Source organism: Myotis lucifugus, unplaced genomic scaffold, assembly GCF_000147115.1.
Source record: "Myotis lucifugus unplaced genomic scaffold, Myoluc2.0 scaffold_34, whole genome shotgun sequence".
NCBI classification, from domain to species: Eukaryota; Metazoa; Chordata; class Mammalia; order Chiroptera; family Vespertilionidae; genus Myotis; species Myotis lucifugus.
The window spans coordinates 8,690,284-8,708,108 of record NW_005871082.1 but is presented as its reverse complement, the minus strand read 5'-3'; the positions used below and the strand labels follow the sequence as shown (position 1 = coordinate 8,708,108).

Here is a 17,825-nt window from a genome sequence, read left to right as displayed (position 1 = left end):
ACCGGCATGGTCACCCCATGCAGCCTGCTGTTCAGTTGTTTGGTTGTCCCTCACTAATCCCCCTGCTGGCCTTGTCGCCCCACGCAGCCTGCTGGTCATTACTGTTACTGTGATGGCGTCCCAGACAATTTGCATATTCCTCTATTATTAGTATAGATGAACTGGCCCATGTGTTCAAGATCTAGTAAGAGCACCCACAGGCTGAAAGGCAACCCCCAAGCAGCTAAAATAAATTCCTTCTCATTCTTTTATCTTCCTTTTACTAGAATCCATGTACGTAGTGGAATATCATGGACACATCTGCGTAAACAGTTGTAGCCCATTAAGTGCAGCTAAGAAAGCGAATACAACCTCCTCTCTTGCACAGACAGACTGGCAGGGGTACACTCAGACCTTCTGTATTCTTCTTGAGTCATGACCAATGCAACTTCTCCTCCGGGGGCAATGACTGGTGATGGGAGTTGAGTCCCAGCCCCAAGCCCTTCCACCCAACAGGTAGGACTGAGAGCAGCAGCAGCAAACATCTCTTCTTCACTTGGGTTTGTCAGGGGTGCTGCATGGGTGTGTGAGAAGGAATCTAGTCCATCTCTCTCTCATCCCCAATGAATTCGCAATCAATGAAGTATTTACTGAACACTTCCAAAGTGCTTAGCGCTGAGCAGAGGTACAGGGAAAGAAAGACATAAGTAGCTCTTAGTTTCAAGCCCCTCATGTTTACTTAATGAGAACAACTCATTAGCAACATAAGACAGGTGCATCACCGAAGATGCACGCCATGTCAAACACACAAGCTAGAATCCACAGTCCGTCCTCTGAGCTTCCACAGCTGACAGGTGTCTGTCATAGCCATGTTCACCACTTATTGAGTGCTGACAGCATGCCAGGCATCGCTCACAAGCATCAGCTAATTACCGAAAGAGGTAGCTACGGATTGTATCCCCATTTTTCAAACGAGGAAACTGAGGCACAGCCTAAGGTCACATGACTTAGGCACTGAGGCAGTGTGACCTCAGAGGCTGCCTACCCCAGCCATTGGTCTCCTTTTTTTTTTTTTTTTTAATCCTCACCCGAGGATATTTTCTCATTGATTTTTAGAGAGAGTGGGAGAGAGAGGGAAAGACAGGGAGAAATATCAATGTCAGAGAAACACATTGATTAGTTGCCTCCTGCACGAGCAGAACCCTGACCAGGGAGGAGCCTGCAACCAAGGTACCTGCCCTTAACTGGAATCGAACCTGGGACCCTTTGGTCTGCAGGCCGACGCTCCATCCACTGAGCCAAACCAGCCAGGGCGACATTAGTCTCTATGCATGCCTGTTTCCTTCTCGGGTGAGAAGACTATCTCTTGTTTACTGCCACATATCCCAGTGCCTCCACTGCTGAAGGCGCTATTTGATAATTGCTCATTAAACTGAGCTGGGAAGGGGATGAAGGAAAAGCTATGAGGGGAATTGGAGAGGGAATCATTGCAGGGTGAATAAAGGGATTTCAGAGCAGCGGCAAGGCAAGGGGGAACCCAGATGTCACCAGCATGCAGAGGCCCAAGGTGGCCTGGCATCCGGCCACCTCCCTCCCAGTAGCTCTGCTGCAGTGCCAGAGCTGGAGCAGGATGGGAATAAGCAGGAGGTGAGGACAGGAAGGGGGCAGGTGCCTGAGGGAGGCACAGCATGGGCCCTGCCTCTCGCCTTTGCCCCCAATGTAACAGAATGGCAGCTATCGGAGCAGCTAAAACATAAGGGACAATCAACTAGCAAGTTAGCCAGTGCTGTCTTTGTGGCCCATAGAAGCTGAAGAAGAAAAAAGAAACAGAGAAGAACAAGTGTTGGTGAGGCTGTGGAGAAACTGGCAGCATTGAGCATTGCTGGCGGGAATGTAACAGGGTGCAGTGCTGTGGAAAACAGTATGGCAGTGCCTCAAAAAGTTAAACATAGACATACCATATGATCCAGTAATTCCACTTGTAGGTTTATCCCAAAGAACTGAAAGCAAGGACCTGAACAGATTTTTCACACCCGTGTTCATAGCAGCATTATTCACAGTAGCCAAAAGGTGAAGCAAGCCAAGTGTCCATCAGCAGATAAATGGATAAACGAAATGCGGTTCATACATACAATGGAATATCATTCAGCCTTAAAAAGGAAGGGAATTCTGACATGCTGCAACATGCATGAATCCTTAAGGACATTATGCTGAGTGAAGTAAGACAGACACAGAAGGAAAAACACTATGTGAAGTATCTGGAGCAGTCCCATAAGTAGAACAGCAGTGACTGGGGCTGAGGGCATGGGGGGAATAAGTTATCATTTAATGGGTACGGACTTTCAGTTTTGGAAGATAAAAAAATTCTGGAGATGGGTGGTGAGGATGTGTGCATGACAAGGTGAATGGACTTAATGCCACTGAACTGTATATTTTTTAAACAACTAATATGGTAAATACACAAGCCATGTCAAATACACAAGCTAGAATTTTATGTAATGCATATTTCACCAAAATAAAAAGTTAGAGATAAAGAAAAAGCAGAAGCAGGCTTTATAGCACTCCAGTAACTCCTGGGGTTACCTTAATTGAGAACCTCTTTGAAACTATGTGACTATGGCCAGGACAAAAATGTTAATTCCATGGGGGAAAAGAGCCCCCAAAACAACATGGGAACAGTGCTGATGGGAAAAGCCAGCGTTGCTCTATCTCTTTGTACTCAACTTTTTCTGAGGATAGGAATCCTTTTTGAACATAAAAAAAAAATTCTTCAATCCCCACAGAACAATAGAACCTTTGGTATCCAGTGATTGTGAAAACATATCAAGAAGAAAGATACTATCACCTTTTAAAATGAACTTAAGTGACGACAACCCCACTCTATACATTTGGAAAAGGGCAGCACATGTGTGAAGGAGACATAGTCTTTATTCTCTCTACCAGCAATGCTAGATGCACGAAAGGATTCTCGGTCCTTTAAAATAGCACTTCAGGCCCCTGGGAACCCACCGCCCACAGAGGGAGAACCACAGCTCTATACTAACGAGAGCCTAAAACTCAGCAATAAACTCCAAGACACAGTTCAAAACCATTAGGTCAAAAATGCTGTGATACACAAATGCAGCTCTTCTCAGAAAATAAAAAGCAAAGCATTTCCCCCCAGAATTACAGAGTGTATTTCTCCTACGTAGGCTGGATCCATGCCAGCAGGCAGCCCTCCCTTATACAAAGCCACCAGAGCCCGCTCAGCAGTGTGACCAGGCTGTGCCTGGCAGGTTGGCACCTCCCAAGGGAGCTGCCTCTTTGGAATAAAGGGCCCCAAACACTGGCTCGCCTCCCAGTAATGATGTATTCTAATCATTTTCCCTTTCCTAAAGCGAAAAGTTCCAAAGCTACTTTTTATCGACTCCCGACACAACAGTCATTTAGAAACGTGCCACCTAGTGTAAGCCCTAATGGATCGTATAACAGCTCCGTGATGGGCAGACGCAACTCTACAAAGGCATCTCTCAATTTTTTAGGAACCTCAGGTTCTGGAAGCTACACTAGAATGGTTTATTACTTGCTTGGCTGACACAAGTAGCATGGGGCTAGATATAAGAGAAAAACCTGTTGTTGTTTTACATTGATAAATGTAATTTTTTAAAAGCAGAGTTCTCTAAGAGGGCAAAGGATTATTATTCTACTAGTAGCCCTGCGCACGAATCCATGTACCAGTAGCTCGCTGCCACCTTCCTGTAGCTCCCCCTGTCCCCCTCTTATAGCTTGCTGCCCTGCCCCTTCCTGTAGTTCTCCACCGCTGCCCGCTTGTAGCTCGCTGCCCCACCCTCCTGCTGATCTGTGATCCGGACGGTTTACGTGGTTGGTCGTTACGCATCAAGGTGTAATGACCATTTGCATATTTCATCTTTATTATATAGGATGACGTCATCGTGCCTTGCCAAGGACCCACACTAGCCTGTGAAATGGGGTGAGGGGTGACTATGGGAAATTGTCCACCTGGTAAGCTGACTCGAGGATACTAATAGAAATGAGTGCTCATAACATTCTTGCATAAAAGTTTTAACCCAAAAGTACCTGGAAGTTTTAGAAACAGGTTACCATGTGGTGTATCGAGAGCATGTGGTGGCCCCCAAATGCAAAGATATAAGCTGCTTTAATTAATCAAATCCAAGGCACAACCTTGGAGAGAACGAACCCAGAAATATTCCAGAGACTTTCCTCTATTGGGTGACAGCTTCGGAGGAGCTTCTCTACCACGTTCCTTGAGTTTAGGACTGAGTTAAACACTCAGTGGGAATTAAAACCTTGGTGTTGACTCCCTCAAATCTAGATTCTCCAAACCAGTGAAGCAAAGTGCTGAGGCAATCGGTGGGGCCCAGAAAAAGAAGTGTGGTGTTGACTGCACGACCAGCTGCCTGGGCTGCCCAAGGGCTTGGCTGTGAGCTGTGTTTCCTCTTATTGTCAACAATGAGTGGGTTGTACAAAGTGTACTGAGAGTAGAGAATATCGTCAACTTCTCTCTCGGAGGTGGGTCAAAACAAGTCAGCTATCTGGATAGCACAAGCCCCTTTTAGAAGCCCACCTTCACATTAGTCACATCGTGGACATGAGCAAGGAGGCATTTAAATCCTAGATGGAGCCTGGCCGCAGTGGCTGAGTGTCGACCTATGAACCAGGAGGTCACAGTTCGATTCCTGGTCAGGGCATATTCCCGAGTTGCAGGTGGCAGCCGATCAATGATTCTCTCTCATCATTGATGTTTCTGTTTCTGTATCTCTCTCCCTTCCTTTTTGAAACCAATACAGATATATTGACAAAGTAAAAAATAAATAAAATAAATCCTAGGTTGATCTCCAGGAGTAGAGAACACTGAGAAAGAGATGTTTGCTAAGAACGACCCGTACTGGGGAGACAGAACAGGTGCGTAGGAAAGAATCAGAGGCTATGGTCCAATTCAAAGTATCGCCGGATGATGTAAAGTTGGAAAACCCTTTGAGAGCAGACACAGGGCCAATATGAACTTGTTCTCATTTTTATCTGTCCCATGGAGACTTTCCTAAATCACCAGATGCTACCCCTGCTTTACAAGAGAAAGAAGGAAGGAAGGAAGGAGAGCGGAAAGACTCAGTCTGGCTTGAAAATCCTCGCTCTGTCCCTTATGGCCTGGGTGACCTTGGACAGGCCACCAAACCTATGTGCACCTTCTGGTCTCATACAATGAAGAGGGGGACATGGCCTTTCTGAGAGGGTTGTTGCACAGCTTCCTCTCGGCAAAGCCCACAACCAACGCCTGGCATAGACTAAAACCCTGAAGCAGATTTGCATCTTATCTCTAGACTTTGAGACCGAGGTGCCATAGTATTCAGTCTGACCTCAGTCCAATCCTCTTGGACAAATGACAAATCCGAGTCTCCCTGCAAAATTCCCGACGTGCAGAGGTTTACGAGCGACTCCCCAGAAGTTCCACCCCCTTTCTGGGGCACTCGCGGCCCACCACCTGGCTTCCCCCCACACTTGTTTAGGCACAACCCTCATGTGCATAACTCATTCCTCAATGAACACTTCCACTCCTATTAGGACTGGAACATTGTACCCACAGAGCTGAAAAGAACACCCCGTTTCCAAATCAGGAGTTTTGATCTTCTGAAATAGTAATCTTTTAAAGTGAACCCCACTGCTGCTGGGAGCTAGCTCAAGACTCCTTGTGAGAAACAGAAGCCTCCTGCAAATGTGTCCTTCAAATCTCTCCTCCACTCACGCCAGGCCCATGGCAGAGGCCTCCAGGAGTCCTTGGCTTCCACCGCCAGCCCCTTCCTGCAATCCAAAGTGATGGACGAGCCCACTAATTGAGCATCATTAGCAGATTGAGATCGTAGTCACCGGGTCTTAAGCACTTGGCAGGCTCCAAAGTCCCCAGGGAATCGTGGCACCAATAAACCTAGCATAATGTGTGATTATGTGTCAGCTACACCCAGGCTCCTTCGGCTCCAGAGGCAAATGAACATTTCTGCGATGTCCTTGGGGGAAAAGGCCAAGGAAGGAAAAGGAAAAGAGTGTCCCTTCGTTACAGGGGTACGATCAGAAAGCCCGCTGACCCGCCAGAGAAAAAGGGGCAGCTGCTTCCCACCAGAAGCCGAAGTCCAGCTCAGAGCAAGACAACGGGATCCAGTCCAAAATCAAACCAGTTTTCCTGCAGCATCCTCTCAAGTGACAGTTGGCCTGGCCCCGCAAAGGAGGCAGCCCACAGCAGGGGACACAGAGGCTGCCCGCTCCCCAAATCTGCTTTGGGACCCAAGATCAACCCTGCGTCATCCCAAATCATCATCCTTCACCGCCAACCGCCCAGATTGCACTTGGAAACCTAGGAGGAAGGACTTTTACTGTGTATTACGTAAATACTTAAAAATCATCTCCACGAATTCGAACAGTATATTCACAACACCTAAACTCCACATTGGATCCATGGCGTGGCTCCTACCTCTGACAGTAAAGATTAGTGGCCCACCTGGACGAGGAGGCAGGATTACTTGTCCAGGTCCAGGCTGTGCCACCAACTCACTGAGTCGCTTCAGGCAAGTCACTGAACAAACCGCAGGTTCCAATCCTCAGGTGTGAGATGAGTCTCACTGGAGTCGTGTTCCCCAAAGAGCCATCGACAGGCCTTCTGTTCTAAATGCTAGGGATGCCTGTCGCCCGACAGTGAGCCCAGGAATAGTCCCAGGGAATGGGCACAGGAGATTACTAGTGCTCACCAGTTTCCCACCTCCGTCCCTTCCTGGAGATCAAACAAAACATTTCAGGCCCCCTTTGCGGTTGGGTGGGTCCATGTGACTAGTTCAGGCCAAAGGGCTGCGACTGGAGGCCAAAGCCCTTAAGAGCCAGTGTGCAATGCCTAGCTGCTCCCCCCATCCTCCCGCCCCCGCCCCACACACAAACCCATTAAAGCCTGGAGAGCTGCCTGGGCTGCAGCAGACCCTGGCAGAGGGTTATTTGTTACCATAGCATAATCCAGTCTCTCCTAAGTGATTCAAGGACCCCAAAGGTCACCTGATTTACGACAAATGGAGGGAGAACAGCTTCCCAGTAAGTGGCCGGTGTGGCTAGCGGCTGTCATTTGTTTCCCCCCAAACTTCTTCGCCGACAGAATTCAAATTTAGCTCATCACAGGGATGTGGTCAGCCCCAGAACCATGACATAACAAATCAAATGGGTGTTGCTTTTTTAAGCATCTGCATTGCTGATCATTTGTTGTACAGCAATAGAAATACAATGCAGCAGGGTGAGATAGTGAAAAGTCCCTTTGTCATCAAAGCTAAAGCTACATCCTCTGATGAGCTTATCAGCAATAAAGTGGACATTTTAATCTCCATATGTTTATTTCTATGTTTATTTCTCAATTAGTTCTGAGCTTCAGAGGACAAAAAGGTGTTTTCTTTTATTCACTCCATGCTAACCCCAAGCACTTTGTTGCTCTGTAGCCAGAAGCATTCCTACATAATACAGACACCCTCAGCAACTCTTTAAAATGAGGCTCAGATGTGGTAGAAGGACCCAAATCCTGTCACTTCCGAATATAGACAGCTGGAAGACTGACTTTATATTTTATCTTTACTCCACAAAAAAATCCTCTCTATCCCCAAAAAACCACAACAGATGACGGGAAAGGCTTAACAGTCACTGAGCAGGCGAGAAAACAAAAACAATGAACCTTCTCCATGGGAACCAGAAATCCCAACCCCAAGTTCTGTTGTTTTCAGTTCTCAGATAATCACCTAAGAGTAACTGGCCTTTTAGATGTAGTTTAAATGAATGGCAAGGAGCTGGGAGATTTTCTAGGAAGGCCACATGCAGCAAGCCAAATTGCTGTTTGCATCTCCAGGAAGTGCGCTTCTGTGGCTCCTGGATCTCATCATCCCTGACAACAGCGCCCTCCACTGGGCTGCAAATGCCTACCTTGTATGCTGCTAATTCCATAATACACCACCCTCAGTTTTCTGGAACTGAGTGGGCATCAGCATAAAAACGAAATGTGACCCCTAACCGGTTTGGCTCAGTGGATAGAGCGTTGGCCTGAGGACTGAAGGGTCCCAGGTTCAATTCTGGTCAAGGGCATGTACCTTCGTTGCGGGCACATCACCAGTAGGGAGTGTGCAGGAGGCAGCTGATTGATGTTTCTCTCTTATTGATGTTTCTAACTCTCTATCCCTCTCCCTTCTTCTCTGTAAAAAATCATAAAATATATTTAAAAAACAAACAAACAAACAAAAAAAAACGAAATGTGATATTTTTGAGGCTGTCCCAGTGCCCGTTGAACTAAGCATTGAGAGGCAGCTTTCAGGGGAAGGAGAGCAGTCCTCTCCTTGAAGTTCAAAATACATTAGGGGAAAAGAAGTCCCCAAATTTGGTAGCAGGTGTCATCAAATGAGTGCAACCTCTTGATTAGAGTACAGTCCTTCATTTTTTTTTTTATAAAAAAGAATTTCAAAAGCTTGTAGTCTAATCAGTTTTTTCTACAAATAAAGACACCATGATCTAGAGAAATTACTTAAATATAAAAATGCCGGATTTTGAATCCTGTTCTTCTGAGTGTTTGCTCCACGAGATTTACTGTTCTCTAGCTGTGAGGTCTAGGAGGGCTCCTCTGAGAACTGTTCCTGGAGGCAGGGTTGCCCTGTCTGGTTCAGGTCGACCTGAACCTCTGAGAAACAGAGAAACTTGAGCTCTGGCGGTTTCCATGGTGACCACTGAGCTGGGTGCATGCTCTAAAGAGGCTGGCTGACTAGCCAGCACTTAGGGAGCAAAGGTTGTGGGGCATTCCAGGAAAAACCCACATGCCGCTGAGCTGCTCGGATGACATGTGAATGGGCGGCTACCCTGCCAACAAACACTTCATTCAGGAGACAGACACACAGCTCTCTGAAGTCTACGTGTCTGGCCCCATGCCAGGCTCTTTTCCATACATTATTTCATTTAATCATTACCAAACATTATAAAGCAGATTAGAATTCCGTCCCCTTTTGCTAAGGAGTAAAGCGAGGCAGCTCACTCTCACTCGGGATCACTGAGCTTATAAAGGTGGCTCTAAGCCTTATTCATCCACTCTGACAAACTGAAACTCTTCTAACAAAACTAACATAGGGAACTCCCTGTAGTCTTCTAAAGAAAAGCTGGTCATGATTGTTTGTCTCAGAGGGAAAAACAAGTTCAGATTTAGAGCTAACCACTGATATATCTTTCCCATCATTGCTAGATTCTGAAAAAGATCTCAAAGTGTCATCTTAAAATATTAAGTCATGAGAAAAATTCCCTAAAGAAGGTTTGGAACACCTGAACATTAGGTCAATAATGAGAAAAAGAGCAGAAATGACCCTACACCAAAGCAAAGCAGGTGTTCTGTGAAATCATATGGATAGGTGTGAGTTAGAACCCCAGTCCAATCATATCTATGTCACATGACTGTCATTGATGCCAGGAATGCTATATTTAGTAAATAACTTTTGCTTGAGTTGAGACTTTTGTTCCTTGTTTAAAGGTAAGTATTCTTAGGAGGAAAAAACTCTACTAATACAATAGCAGTCATCAGCACCTTAGTATGAATTAGCACATCAGTGTCCTATTGCTGAGGGAACACAGCAGTGGAAGGAGAAAGAGGGAGGGGTCATGGGGAGACAGATACAAAGCACGAAGCAGTGCCTAGAAAAGACGGCTCTGGAAGAGATCCCAGAAGCCAGGATCATCCTGAAGACACCGAGCTTGCAAATAAAATGGAAGTTCCAAAACCAAATGGATGAATTTACAGTTCTCTACTTTATTGCAAATACATAAGGACTCATCTTCCATCTTTAAGAAGAAACGGAGTGTGCTTCATGTCTTCACAAAAGCTGTGCTGGCAAATCCATACTTAACCCTCTGTGTTGTGATTCCAGAGATACCACTCTACAGAAACTAACTACCGAACAGAAGAGCTTTGGCATAGTGCCTGTGACGACCATCAGCCACACAGGAAATATGATCATGACATCAGACTATTCCCTTAAAAGTGGTAATGATATGACAAGACCCTGATGATCCCTCCTGGATCCCAAAAGGCTAAAGCCCATTGGATCTCAGAGGTCAGGGTTGACATAGAGGCAGTACTCACTCGAAAGACCTTCTCCACTCTTGCAATGCTTTTCCCAAAGATGGTTCCAAGTTGGTCTCCAATTCCAGCCAATAAGAAACCAAAGAGTGGAATTCCAAAGATGGCATATAAAATACAAAAGATTTTGCCTCCTTCAGTGCTCGGAGCAATATTCCCATACCCTGGTGAGAAATATTAAAAAGAGAGAGGGAGAGTGGTGAGGTAGCAGAGAAATTAGAGTACAGAACCAAAGACTCCACAGACCCTTCCAAACCTTCCTGCATCCCCACCCCCAATTTGATGAACTTTAGGAAGGAGTACTTCATTTTAAAGGCCCGTAAACTTCAGAACACTGTTCCCATTGCCTCCTTTCCTTCCTTCTTGCCAATAGTTTTAAGGAGATCCAGGTTTCCTGGATCTAATGTGTTTAGTTAGGTTACTTTTTAGGAAATGTGTGGTCACCCAAAATTGCATTTCAAATGGAAAGTGGTAGTATCCATTTCAGAAACACTGAACACCCTGGACCTGTCTGGTCTAGGGACACCTGCACACCTAAGAAGGGTTCGCCATTGTTGTTTTTAGATTGGAAATGAGCCCCTCCAGACTGTGGCTGCCTTCAACATTTGCCTTCCCAGGGTCATGGGTGCTCCGCACTAAGGAGGCTATGTGGTCTAGCACACATTCAGAAAGAACCCATGGACCACACAGCCCTACCTGGGGAAGCCTGAAAACAGTCAAGAGCGGGGGAAGGACAGTGGCTCTTTTTCTCTCTACTGGGAACCCTGCATCATCTCTGAGTCCGGCCTATCCTCTCACCCACTTCTTTTTTTTTTAAAATATATTTTATTGGTTTTTTACAGAGAGGAAGGGAGAGGGATAGAGAGTAAGAAATATCGATGAGAGAGAAACATGGATCAGCTGCCTCCTGCACACCTCCTACTGGGGATGTGCCCGCAACCAAGGTACATGCCCTTGACTGGAATCGAACCTGGGACCTTTCAGTCTGCTGGCCGATGTTCTATCCACTTCCAGTTAGGGCCTCCCACCCACTTCTTGCATCAAGGGATATCAAGTGCTAAATAAATGTTTGTTGGTGGAATGGATGTTTACAGATAAAAGAAGCCCTCCATAGCCAGGTCTACCAGTATGTTTGTCAAACAATGCTTTGGAAACACCAATACCTTAAGACTGCAGCAAGTACATATTAGTAAGTAACTGAGGTATAGTGAATAGTGGCCTTACTCTATATGGATGGGACTAAAGACAGTGGTGTTGGAAGAAAATGGCTTATGGCACTAGCACAGTTTGTATAGAAATGAGTCTAAGTCATTTGTTATTCGTTTTCATGTCAATGAGTATCTAGGTAGTCACCTGACTATCCTCCGATATCAGGGTGACTCATGTGAGGTCCGTTTCTAAAGCCATCAGTGGGTGAGTTATTGGGTTCATGGTTATCAGCATGTTGGGGGTGCAGCACCGTAAAGAACAACGTTGATGATTGGTCCACCAATCCTCCTCTATGCATGTGGCGAGCTCACTGGTGCTTTCTGCCCTTGAGCAATGAGTCACCTTGCTATTTGCCTTTGCAACTTTCCACTCGGAATCATTCAAACCTCTTATCACAAAGTATCTAAATCACAGTTGCTGTTTCATCAAGGAGTGTTCAGTCAAGCCTCCTAAATCTTGCATTTCTTTGACTCACCACTGTTTTGACTTAATGGTAAAAAACCCCACAAAAACAACAACCAACCCTTGGAACTTTTTTCAGGTGCTTTCAGGAACTTGGACACAATCCTTTTTCTCAGCAGCCCCCTCTAGAATAATCCGATTTACAACATAGCCCTCTTGGAGAGGGAACAAATGTGCCTATACAGTTTCACATTATGCAGGTTTAAGGTTCCCTCTCGGAAACATTCTAGTAACTTCTGGAAACATTCATACTCTTGCTTGGCTGTCTCATAATTGCCTGACTACTATCAAGGGATCTAGGTTTTCTTTTAGTCTGATAACTCAGAAAAAAATATACTGCAGACTCCGGCAAACGAACCTAGGCTTTGAACCTGCTGACTAGGCATCTTCACAGCAGTGACCAATGCTGTGTACACTTCCTCCTCCTCTCAGAGAGGACCTGCCCCCACCCCTGAGTCAGGGGCCATCCAGGGTCATCGGGAGCATGAGAGAGAAGTAAGAAGACAGAGGCTCCAGATTCAATTCATATCCCTCTACCCAGTTGTCCTTAGACTCAGCCACTGCAAACCCTGGTGTTGGAGGGGTTCAAGGACAACATGGGGAAAAAAATCAATGAAGTGTCAAGTACCATACCAATGCAAAGTAGTATTATCATCACTGGCTCCTTATTTACTCAGTGTTTCACAGAGAGGAACACTAAAGTAAAATTAAAGCAAAGTTCTTAGGTTAGGGCACTAGTGAAGTGATATTTACATCTCTAAGCATATATAAGGGCATCGTGTCATATCAGACACAAAGTAATCGCCATTCCTGAGTGACGCTGTACTTTGTGCATGGGTGTGCGCATGCGCTTTTTTGTCCCCTGCCTCCAATGAACTATTTGGAGTGACTGCTGCAGTTGGACTGTCAACACTGTGCCTCTAGGAAAATCCTAGAACTTCCATTTTGGAACTTTGAGGCAATAGGAGGCCCACGTTCCTGGATTCTTGGCTCTAGTCCTACCCGGCCTGTTAGACTGTCCTGCCCAGCCTTCCAGAATGCTTGGGAGAACTTTGAAGTGAGGTTTGAGAGTTGTATGTAGGCTCTAGAACTAGACATAATGTGGGTTCTTGTCTGGTTCTTCCGCTTACTAACTCTCAGATGTTGGCAACCTACCTAACCTTTCTGCCTCCTGCTCCACATTTGAGAAGTGAGGCTCTTTGATAGCACTCACCTTATAGCTACTAAAGGTGAGATGAGTTACCTGTGAAGATTAAATACGTGTATGTGAAGGCCGACGCACAGGAGGCGCTCAGTAAGTATTAGCGATTATCGTCTTGTGGTTTCCAGTAGGAAGAAATCACTTCTGAGCCATATGTCTCCAGGAAAATGAAGCCCCAGAAGAAAACAGATGGCTGGCTCCTACTTTCCCTCCGGAAACTCTGCTGTTCTCCCACAGTGCCAGGACACGGGACAGAATGTACCTCCAGTGGCTGGCTCACTGACCTGGGCGGGCCCATGGCTGGACTTGGGGTGCGGGCATCTCTTGGTGCAGCAGGGGGCTGTGAAAGCTGGGAAATGAGAGGGGATACACAGCTACCAGAGAAGCAATCAATGAGGCAGACCTAGCCCAGAAGATTGGAACTGGATTTAAGTAAAACAAAAGACGTCCAAGGAGCTACTCCATCAACTGGCTTCTGGTGACTTTCAAAGGAGATGAGCCCACTGAGGACCGTTTGCAACGTCTGAGAAGGACCAAGGTGGGGCTTAGCCCCATTGACCCCCAGCTAGGAAACAGTCCCACGAAGAGAGGCCGATGTTTAGGGAGGACGTGTGCCCGAGGAGCACACAGATGATGCTCCTATGTGCTATTTACGTGCCAAAGTCACACCTGTGCCAACCCACGTGCTATGCAGCCCTGCTGTGTGGTGACAAGTGTGCATTCTAAAACCAGAATGTCTTTGTACACAGGGCTGGCTTGGTGGGTGTGCAACCTGTGCAAACAGAACCCCATTTCGAAGGGCCCCGTGCTGTGGTTAGTGCTCTGCTGTTGCCGTTTTGACATTCGTACTCATTTCTTAGCAAGGAGACCACATTTTCATTGTGCCCCGGGCCCCACACATTCTGTAGCTGGTCCTGCTGAATGAAGCTACTAAACTCCACTGCCTCCTCACCGTGAGATATTGGGCAAGTTACTTAATGTCTCTGAGCCTCAGTCTTCTCACCAGTAAAATGAGGCTAATAAATAGTACCTGCCTCCTGTGGTTCATGAGATTGTGAGAAGGCGTGTGGAGCACAGTGCCTGGAACCTGGCAAGTGCTCAGTGAATGCAGGCCACAATGACTGCTATTTCCAAAATCATGGGTTAAACTTCCAACCAAGCGCTGGTTAATTAGAAATAGCTGCCCAGGTTCCTTGGCAGGCACAACTCTGAAATGAGGCTGCCAGGCAAGTAACACAGTTACTGGCTACCATCTGGAACCTGACCGCGGGCTCTCACTGATGTGGGTGGAGTCCGGTGACTCAATCCAAAAATGCCTCAAAGACTAAACTCCAGTTGCACTCGGGAGCTGTTGGTCAGAATGTCATCACCTGTGGCCCTTCTGTTGGTGATTGTTTATGGGGAAGTCTCTGCATACAAGAGTGAGTGTCATGATTAGAAAAGCTAGTTACTGGATTATCTACCAGCAGAGTCCACATTCAAGGGCAGGTGGGACTTTTTCACATCAGCATTAGTTACTGAGAAAGGGGACAGGTACAGGGCAACCTCAACAAAGACGGAGCTGAGTCCCTTCTTCCTCGTGGCGGGGCTCCTGGCTTGGAAAATGCCTAACTGCGTTCCCTTTGGCCATACACTTGTAAATCTTTCTGTATGTCTGAGTACAAGAAAAGCTTTCTAAAAAAAGAAGGCCTTGATCCATTCAGATAAAAGAGACTTCTGATACTGAGTAGTATCAGTAGTATCGCTGCTTTTCAGAAAAGAATCTATTATTCCTCAGATCTCTCTGCCTACATTCTAAGCAGTGAACACGTTTTTGTGTGTCTGAAAGGTACATAACCTCATGCAGCCCGTGAAAGTCTTTCTGGAGAGCAATTTGGTGAGCCTTTAAAAGGCTCATGACCTTTGCCACGGCAATCCCTTGGGGATCTTTCCAAAGAAACAACCAACGGTGAAGACCACACTTCATGTACAGCAGTTTTCATGGTGATGCTAAAGGAAGAAACAGCTTCGGCCTCCAACAATATGGGATCATAGTGTGGATGGTAGAAGCCATGGAACCCACCAAAGATTGTTTTTCAGAGAAGCTTAGTAGTAGGGGGACATGTTTCCAGTATTATGTTGTATATGAACTCAAGCAAGCAGGGTAATGTTGGTGCTTCACAAACAATGAAAAGACAGCTCCTCAGCTCCAGCTTCCCCCTGACTGACTCCTAAATTGTGAAAAATTTCTCAGGAAAAACTAAGAGGATTGGTGAGTTCTGATTTTCCTTAGAAGCTTTGCTACCGCATGTGATAAATGATGAAAAACCATTATTTCCTCATCTCATTATTCTACTAACATTGTACTATGGTTCTCTTTAGAATTCTCAAACTGTGTGACTTTATAAATACTCTCCACTTTGGAGTTAAAATTTAGCTAGCTAAATGGTGGCCATCTTACAATACATTATTTTTGCAATGTATTGAGAAAGAGGGACAAAATAGCCTTTTTTTTTTCATTGAATGGAACAAGGACCCAATCTCTAGCACTAACACTGAGCCATGATACTGAAGTAGGCTTATGGTTTGGGTTTTATTTGTGTTTTTGTTTCATGCCTGTTTTATAGCCGTTTCTTGTTCAACATCCACCTTCCTTCAGATTTGGGGGAAAAGTGCCAAGCCTGTGCCTCGGTATGACACAGTGTCCTGCCTCCCACTACAGAGGCAGCACCTTCCCAAGCAGCCAGGACACAAGCACAGGAACCCAGAAGCTCATCCAATAGGATGCTCTGCCTAAGACTTTAAATCTAGAGCATGTGGCCCACAGGAGGTAGGCGATGGCAGCAGCAGTGTCCAGCAAGGTCAGGCCCTGGCCAGGAAGGTCAGAGGATACTGTCTGGCCCTCCATGATCTCTGACCCATACATGTGTATTAGTTAGTATTTTTCAGTGCTGGGTAATAGAAAACCCGATGCAGGCTGGTTAGGCAGAAAAGGAAATGCATGGAGCCTGGTAAACAGGAGATTTAGCATGTATTTCGTAACACTTCACAGATAGCTCCATCCAAAGCTCAAAAGATGTGAAAAGAAGCCTGTTTTTCACTCCCCCTTTCTTACTCTGCTTCTTTAGCTGAGTTCCAGGCATAGCAATTCATCAAAGGAAGAAAATGACTGGCAGGGGCCTGGGCCTATCTCTTTCCAGATTTACCTCCGGTAAGACAGAAAGTCACTTCCTCCAAAGGTCAAGTAACAGTCCAGGAACTGAGGTTCTTACTGGGCTAATCCCAATGAGTTATGTCCATCTCTTAACTAAGGACGGTGGTCACTCAGGTGCAAAGTAATGGATTTCTTAGTCTAGACAAGGTGATTCTTCCCCTGAGACCTGGAGGCCAAGAGTGGGGAAGAGGAACATTGGGGAAATGGTTTTCAGAATAAGTAAATGGATGCCAGGCATCAGAAACCAAGGACTACGTGTCATTTGCACAAACTCAAAGATTCTATAAGTAGCATATAAAAAAGGCAGGAAATGTTACATATCAAATTTTCTTATTAGAAACACCATTCCTTTATCACATAACATTATGTGGGCCAATGAACACAGTTGTTCAAGAAGTTGACACAATAAGTACCGTCAGGACTCATACCAATACAGCTGTAGTGTTTTTCAATGCATCATACAGACCCTGATTTAGCCACTTTATAAAACAAGAAAATTTGAATGTTTTTCCTGCTGGGGCTGTGAGGTTGTGGACTAATCTTGTCTGGAGTGTCTGAAAAGGCTTCTAGCCTCCAGACCCTAGTGTAACGCACACCTCTAATATCTGTAATAGCTTATCTTAATGGATAAGCAGATTTGCAAGTGTGAATCTACTCTGACATATAATTAGATGAAGAGTCTTTTAAAAAAGAACAATTCTCTTTCATTCCAAATTTTCTATGGCACATAACTTTCTTGATTGTGCCAATGTAGAAACAACACAGATCCTAAAGGCTAGGTCTAAAAACAAAAACAAAATGCGGTGCCTCTAAAACAACCCTTAGCCTCCTAAACGTACACCAATAAGAAGTTGATCACCAAAGCTGTGCATCCCCCCAAGGGAGGCATACCCTTAGGCACCTACTTAACATGTGGTCATGAAGGACAAGGGGGAGAAGAGCCTCCCTGATGGCATAGCTGGTCTCAGAGAGCAGCAGATGGGAGGGCTCCTTGCAGGTGTTAAGGAAGGAACCCTCCCCTTGCAAGGGCAGAGGGGCCTCCCAATGCCTGTCCTTCATTTCTATGGATGGGCAGTGCTGTGCGTTTCCCATTCTTTTGAATGAGAATTTTTATTGACTTCACTATTGTAATCGGGAAGATACCTGTCAAACTCATTTTCAGCAGAGCTGGGAGAGGAATAGCACCTAGCAATTCCACCATTTAGGAAAAGAAAATAATGAGAAGAAATGCAGAGAATGATAAAAGAGCCCATCAGTTGCAAATCTCACAAAGTGCCAGTAAAAATCCAATTATGACGGCAAGGGTGTCACCTTGAACTTGAGATATCTTTGTTTGCAGTAGGTGTGGATATAGGTTGAAGAGGGAGAGCAGCTTAAGCCTCCCACAACCCTCCCGCCTTAATCTGGTCCAAAAAACAGATGAGGCAGGACTATTCATAGAAGAACACAGATGGGCCTGCCGTCTCTTTGGCAGCAGGAAAGGAGAGTCTTGGGATGTGCTACCTGAACAGCTAGCTACCTGCCTCTCCCTGCTCTCCTCTCCCAGCCCCATTTAACATTCAGCAGATAGCTGGTACAGGAAGATCCAGTTTGTTTGGTGTCAAGTATTTTACAAAAACCTGGCCCAGCATAAATATTAA

The 17,825-nt window shown here is 45.7% G+C and overlaps 1 protein-coding gene across 1 annotated transcript in view; it reads right to left on the bottom strand.

The window, feature by feature from the left end:
• KCNK10 (potassium two pore domain channel subfamily K member 10) overlaps positions 1 to 17,825 on the bottom strand; it is a 103,448-nt gene that overhangs the window by 22,047 nt on the left and 63,576 nt on the right. Inside the window, exon 4 of the mRNA XM_006086982.3 lies at positions 10,124 to 10,284. Coding sequence (XP_006087044.1) covers positions 10,124 to 10,284 — 161 coding nt within the window. The remainder of the gene's footprint in view (positions 1 to 10,123; positions 10,285 to 17,825) is intronic.